The sequence below is a fragment of the Orycteropus afer genome, unplaced genomic scaffold (genome assembly GCF_000298275.1).
Source record: "Orycteropus afer afer isolate SDZICR_OR568_19922 unplaced genomic scaffold, OryAfe1.0 scaffold00420, whole genome shotgun sequence".
Lineage (NCBI taxonomy): Eukaryota > Metazoa > Chordata > Mammalia > Tubulidentata > Orycteropodidae > Orycteropus > Orycteropus afer.
Window position 1 is genome coordinate 2536749 of NW_006922007.1, and position 7153 is coordinate 2543901.

General features: G+C 38.3%; 1 protein-coding gene across 1 annotated transcript in view; it reads right to left on the reverse strand.

Annotated features, from left to right (window-relative positions):
• Positions 1-7153, reverse strand: part of LOC103208282 (solute carrier family 5 member 4-like) — a 58988-nt gene that overhangs the window by 28955 nt on the left and 22880 nt on the right. The window contains 1 exon segment of the mRNA XM_042782712.1: positions 2193-2273. Coding sequence (XP_042638646.1) covers positions 2193-2273 — 81 coding nt within the window.

A 7153-nucleotide genomic window follows, 5' to 3' on the forward strand; every position in this document is an offset into this window, starting at 1 on the left:
GTGAGAGGAGGGGTAACCAATCTCTAGATAGTAGATATTTGTTATTTTTGCTGATGGGAAAAGAAGCACTAAATGTGAGTGCAATGAGCACAGCTTGAGCAAAAGAAACAATGCCACTAAGAAGCACACAAGAGAAAAGGATGTTTGTACTAAAGAACATATATAATTTGGCAATAACGCCAGCAATAACGAAAAAATGAGTGCTTGTATATATGTGGATAGGCATGTATGTGTATGGGTGTGCACAGGAGTATTCTTACGTGTGCACAGATAGAAGTAGATGAGTGTATGCATATTTATTCATACGGGACACAGTTAGAGACACTTCTCAGAGCTAACCAAACGCCTTCTGAAACTGATTTTCTGGGTTTGAAGGCTTAAGACCTTAGTCTCATGGAATAACTCAATTGGAATAATACAGTTCACAAAGTTCATGTTCTGCATCCTAGTGAGATGAGTAGCATCTGAGGTCTTTAAAACTTGAGAGCAACCTTCTAAGATACAGCTATTGGTCTCTACTCATCAGGAGCAGAAGACAAAGAAGGAAACCAAAGTCTCAGAGAAGAAACTAGTACAGGGCCAATAGCCTACACGAACCATGGCCTTATGTATCCTGAGACAAGAACTAGATGTTGCCTAGCTACCACTGCTGACCATTTTGATCAGGGCCACAATATATGGATCTTGACAGAATAGTAGAAAAATGCAGAACAGAACTCAAATTCTTAAAAAGTTCTGACTTACTGGACTAGTTGAGACTAGAGGACTTCCTCAGCTACTGTCCTGAGAAACTCTTTAAACTTTGAACCAAAAGTATCCCCTAAGGTCATCTTTTAGCAAAATAACAGATTGGCATACACAATAAAGGATATTATCTGTGAGTACAGTGCTCCATTAAAAATCAGAGAAACAAAAAAATATCTATATGAGTCCAAAAGGTCAACCATTACTCTAAAAAACCAAAAACAAACAAACAAACAAACAAACAAAAACAAAAAAAGAAAAGATGAGGAGAGGGCAGGGAAACTAGAGCACTGGAAACGGAACAACTAGAAAGCCATTAAAGAGAATGTTAACATATTTTGAAAAGTGTAACTAATGTTACTGAACAATTTGTCCAGAAATTGTTAAATGGGAACCTAATTTGCTGTGTAAACTTTCACCAAAAACACAATAAAATACTATATCTATCTATCTATCTATCTATCTATATATATTTAAAGATGTCAGTTAAAATTAGGTCATACTGGAATAGGGTGAGTACTAGTGAAATCTGAGTGGTATTCTTATAAAAGAGAAGAAACAGAGAGAAAGACAGGAAGGCTGTCATGTGAACATGCATGTGTAAGCCAATGAATTACTGGGAATACCAAAAGCTGGCAGACAAGAAAGGATATTCCCTTAGAGTCTTCAGAGACACCTTGGCTTGGTTAACAGTTTGACACTTCCATCTATGAGACAACAAATTTCTGTTTTTATAAGTCATGCACCTGGTGGTGTTTTGTTACTATAGTCTTAGGAAAACTAACACAAGTCTGTTATGAATTTATTGTGTGTATAGATTTCCTATCCAAAGATAAGAAACACCATAACAAAATAAAAGAAAAAATTATCCAGTTGTGAGTTAGAGTAATCAATATTGCTTGGTGGCACGACTTAAAAGAGTGAACTAACTGAAGATCCTCACTAGTATCAACAGAGTCATCAAAGAAAATTCAACCTATGTTTGTATATTCCAGCAATGCTGTAATTTCCTCCATGAATTTCCATCTAAAACAGTCATAATAAGGTTAATGTTCAATTATCTAAATATTTCCTAATATCTAATCCTTTATTTCATGAAAATTCTATGTAGATGAAGGGTTTCCAATGCATGGATATTTCTCTAAAATTGTCAGTCAATAGTACTAAATTTGTCCATTCTGAACACAAAGATTATGGTGAAATAAGATAATTTACCTAAGCAATAATTTTTTAAAGGGAGTAAAGTTCTTCTCTCCCATTTCCTCATGCTGAGGTAGAAGAGCAAGAAAGAAGTCAGCAAGGATGAGAATTATGCAAATGAGACCAGATGGAACTGGAAGACAGCAGACAGGGAGCAACCCACATAGACTGAGCAGAAAAATCGCCCCATGATTCCCAGCCCGAGACAATGCTCACACGCAGACCATCCTCTATCTTAATTCACTTACCAAATCCCATGAGAATGAAAGAGCCAATCAGCATGATGATGGTCTGGAGGGTGTCTGTGTAAATCACTGAGGCCAAGCCCCCTGTGGAGAGAAACAGAAAAACCAGGGCATTTATCCAGGTGCACTCATGTATTTACCTTCACCTCTGGAATCTCCTTCAACCAAACCCTAGGAGCTCTGGTAGCATAGTGCCTAAGGACTTGGCTGCTAATCAGAAGCCTGTTGGTTCAAACCCACCAGCCACTCCTCGGTCTACTTCCGTAGTGATACCACCTCAGAAACCCAAGGAGGGGTCACTATGAGTGGGGTCCGACTTGACGGCACATAACAATAACAGAGGTGACCCAGCAGAAAACACATGAGTGGCTCCTGGCTGGGTCACAAGCTTGCTTTTCAGCATCATTGTCTCATTAGTGTTTCTCATTGATTCTTGTGTCTCCATTACCTTGCCCTGACTCAAAACTTTTATGAGTGTAGGTAGCTCCATCTTATGGTGAGCTTTTGAATTTTGAATATGGGAAAGGAAAAAATTTGATAACATGAATGTGTTATTAGGTGCCATTGAGTCTGTTCTGACTCAGTGTTCATTGCAGCCCTATGCACAACAGAATGAAACACTGCCCAGTGTTGTGCCATCCCCACAATCATTGCTATGCTTGAACCTATCATCAAAGCCACTGTGTCCATCCATCTCACTGAGGAAGTCTTTCCTTTTTTCATTGACCATCTACTTCACCAAGCATCATCTCCTTCTCGAGACTGGTCCCTTCCAACAACATGGCCAAAGTATGAGACATGAAGTCTGGCCACCCTTCTCACTTCTAAGGAGCATTATGGCTGTATTCCCTCCAAGATAGATTTGTTCCTTCTTCTTGCAGCCCATGGCATGTTCAATATTCTTCACCAACACCACAATTCAAAGGCATTGACTCTTCTTTGGCCTTCCTTATTCATTGTCCTTGGAAGGAAGATGAGGCAATCTATTTCTGTAGTGATACTGCCTTGGAAACCCAAGGAGGGGTCGCTATGAGTCAGGTCTGACTCGATGACACATAACAACAACAACATTCATTGTCCAGCTTTCACATGCATATAAGGCTATTGAAAAGACCATGGCTTGGGTCACGGCCATCTTGGCTTTCAAAGTGACATCTTCTCTCTCTCTCTTTTTTTAACACTGTAAAGAAGTCTTTTGCAGCAGATTTACCCAATGCAATATCTCATTTGATTTCTTGACTGTTGCTTCCATGGACATTGATTGTGAATCCAAGTAAAATGGAATCCTTGACAAAGTCAATATTCTTTCCATTTATCAGGATTCTGTTTACTGGTCCAGTTGTGAGGAGTTTTGTTTTCTTTATGTTGAGTGGTAATCCATACTGAAGGTTTTGATCTTTGCCAGTAAGTGCTTTAAGTTTTCTTCATTTTCAGCAAGTAGGTAGTATCATCTTCATATCGCATGTTTTAATAGCATGAACATTTCTCCTCATTTACTCCACCTAGTGCAGTATGCCAGAGCTCAAAAAATCTAGCAAAGCCATTTTTGGCCAAGTGTTAGAGCACATTCTTTCTTTCTTTCTTTTTAAAAATACTATATTGTGTTTTAGGTGAAATTTTACACAGCAAATTAGATTCCCATGTAACAATTTTTATACAAATTTTTCATGACATTGGTTACACTTTTCATAATGTGTCAGCATTCTCATTTCCATTTTATTTGTTCTCTTTCCATTGATCTAGTTTCCCTTGTCCTCCTATCTTTACTTTGGTTGACCATTTGATTATTTAAGGGATCATATTTTTCACTGGTGTTATAACCCAATATTTTATTTGGTTGAGAGGTGACCTCTAGCAATAGCCTCATTTCCAAGTGCAAAGAGTATTTTAGGATGATAATCTCTGGTGTTCCTCCAATCTCTATTGGTCTGGTAGGTCTGCCTTTTTTTTTTTTTTTTTAAGAACTTGAATTTTGTTCTACATTTTCCTCCTATTTTATCTGGGATCTTTTATTGTGTCCTTGGTCAGAATGGCTGGTAGTGGTAGCCAAGCACCATCTAATTCTGTTTTCAGGTTAGAAGAGGTCATGGTTCACATGGGCTATTAGTCCTGTGGACTAGTTTCTTTGAGTTATTGGTTTCCTTGTCATTGAGGGTCTTCCCTTTTTTTTTTTTTTTTTTGTTGACTCTCCACTTTACCAAGCATGATATCCTTCTCCAGGGAATGGTCCCTTCCGACAGCATGACCAAAGTAGGTCAGACGAAGAAGCGTACTGGCTGCACTTCTTCCAGAACAGATTTGTTAGTTCTTATGGCAGTCCATGGTACCTTCAGTAGTCTTTGTCAACATCACAACTCAAAAGCATCAACTCTTCTTTGGTCTTCCTTATTCACTGTCCAGTTCTCACAGGCATATGAGGAGATTGAAAATATCATGGCTTGGATTAGGCACACCTCAATCTTCAAGGAGACATCTTTGCTCTTCAGCACTTTAAAGAGGTCTTTTGCAGCAGGTATGCCCAGTGCAATACATCATCTGATGTCTTGAATGCTGCTTCCATTGGTGTTGATTGTGGAACCAAGTAATATGAAATCTTTGACAACTTCAATCTTTTCTCCATTTATCATGATGCCACTTATTGGTCCAGCTGTGAGGATTTTCATTTTCTTTATGTTGAGATGTAATCCATACTGCAGACAGTAGTCTTTAATCTTCATCAGTAAGTGTATCAAGTCATCCTCACTTTCAGCAAGCAAAGTTGTGTCATCTGCATATTACAAGTTGTTAATGAGTCTTTCTCTAATTCTGATGCCATGCTCTTTGTCATATAGTCCAACTTCTCAGATTATTTGCTCACCATACAGATTGGACTAATATGGGGAAAGGATACAATTCTGAACACACTCCCTTCATGATTTTAACCCATTCCGTATCTCTTCATTCCATTCAAACAGTTGCCTCTTGGTCTATGTACAGGTTCCTGATGAGGACAATGAAGTGTTCTGGGATTCCCATTCTTTTCAATGTTATCCATAATTTGTTATGATCTACACAATCGAATGCCTATGCATAGTCAATAAAATACAAGTAAACATCTTTCTGGTATTTGCTTTCAGTGAAGATCCATCTGACATCAGCAATGATATCCCTCATTCCACGTCATCTTCTGAGTCTGGCTTGTAGTTCTGGAAGTTCTCTGTCCATATACTGCTGCAACTATTTTTTAAATTGCCTTCAGCAAGATTGTACTGGTGTGTGATATTAATGATATTGTTCAATAATTTCCACATTCTGTGAGATCACCTTCTTTGGAATGGGTACAAATATGGTTCTCTTCCAGTTAGTTGGCCAGGGAGCTGTCTTCCAAATTTCTTGGCATAGATGAGTGAGTGCCTCCAGCATGGTATCCATTTGTTGAAACATCTCAATGGGTATTCTATCAATTCCTGGAGCCTTGCTCTTCACCAATTCCCTCAGTGCAGCTTCAACTTCTTCCTTCAGTACCACTGGTTCTTGACCATATGCCACCTCCTGAAATGAATGAACATCGACCATTTTTTTGTTTGTTTGTTTGTACAGTGACTCTGTGCATCCCTTCCATCTTCTTTTGATATTTTCTGTATCATTCAGTATTTTGCCCATAGAATCTTTCAATATTGCAACCCAAGGCTTGTATTTTTTCTTCAGTTCTTTCAGCTTGAGAAATGTCAAGTGGGTTCTTTCCCTTTGGTTTTCTAACTACAGGTCTTTGCACATTTCATTACAATAACTGCATTTGTCTTCTCGAGCTGCTCTTTGAAATCTTCTGTTCAGTTCTTTTATCTTGTCATTTCTTCCATTTCCTTTAGCTACTCCTTTGAAGGGCAAGTTTCAAAGTCTCTTCTGACATTCATTTTGGTCTTTTCTTCCTTCCTGTCATTTTAATAACCTTTTGCTTTCTTCATGGATGATTTTCTTGATGTCATCTCACAATTTCTCTGATTTTCGGTCATTGGTGTTCAATGCATCAAATCTATTCTTTAGATGGTCTCTAAATTCAGGAGGGATATAATCAATGTCTCTCACTGACTTCTTTTAATTATCTTCAGCTTCAACATGAACTTGCTTATGAGCAGTTGATGGTCTGTTCCACAATCAGGTCCTGGCCTTGTTTTGGCTGAAGATATTGAGCTTCTCCATTGCCTCTTTCCCCAGATGTTGTCGATCTGATTCCTGCATACTCCATCTCACAAAGTCCATGTGTGCAGCCATCGTTTATGTTGTTGAAATGCTAATTTTATGTGTGGTAAATACAAAATTGTCCGTTTTTCTGGTGTACTTCTTAGTGTCTTCATTTACTTTGTTCAAGTTGTGTAGATTTCATCCATATTTGGTATGGCCTTTTTCTTGATCAAAAATAACAAGTGTTTACTATCTAGAGAGTGATTCCTCTTCCCTTCCCTTCTTATCCCTATCCCTGGTAACCATCAGGAGCTCTGGTGGTGTAGTGCCTAAGGCACTTGACTGCTAACCAGAAGGCTGGTGGTTCAAACCCACCTGCTACTCCTCAGAAGAAAGGTTGGGTAATCTACTTCCGTAGAGATACAGCCTTGGAAACCCACTGAGAGGTTGCTATGAGTCAGATTCGACTCAATGGCAGTGAGTTTGGTTTTGGTTTTGGTATCCATCAAAGCACATTGTTTTTTGTGTGTATATCTACTCTTTGTCTTTTTATAATAGTGGGGCCATACAATATTTGTCCTTTTCTGATTGACTTATTTCACTCAGTATGATGTTCTACAGATTCATCCATGTTATAAGATCTTCTTTATCTCAGTTCTTATTTTATTTCTTATTGTGGTTATTTGCATCTCCTCATTTTTTTCTGTGTCACTTTGGCCAATGGTTTGTCAGTTATCAATCCTCACAAAGAACAAACTAAACTTCTGGTGTTGTTGATTCTTTCCGTTTTTTTTTTTTTTTTT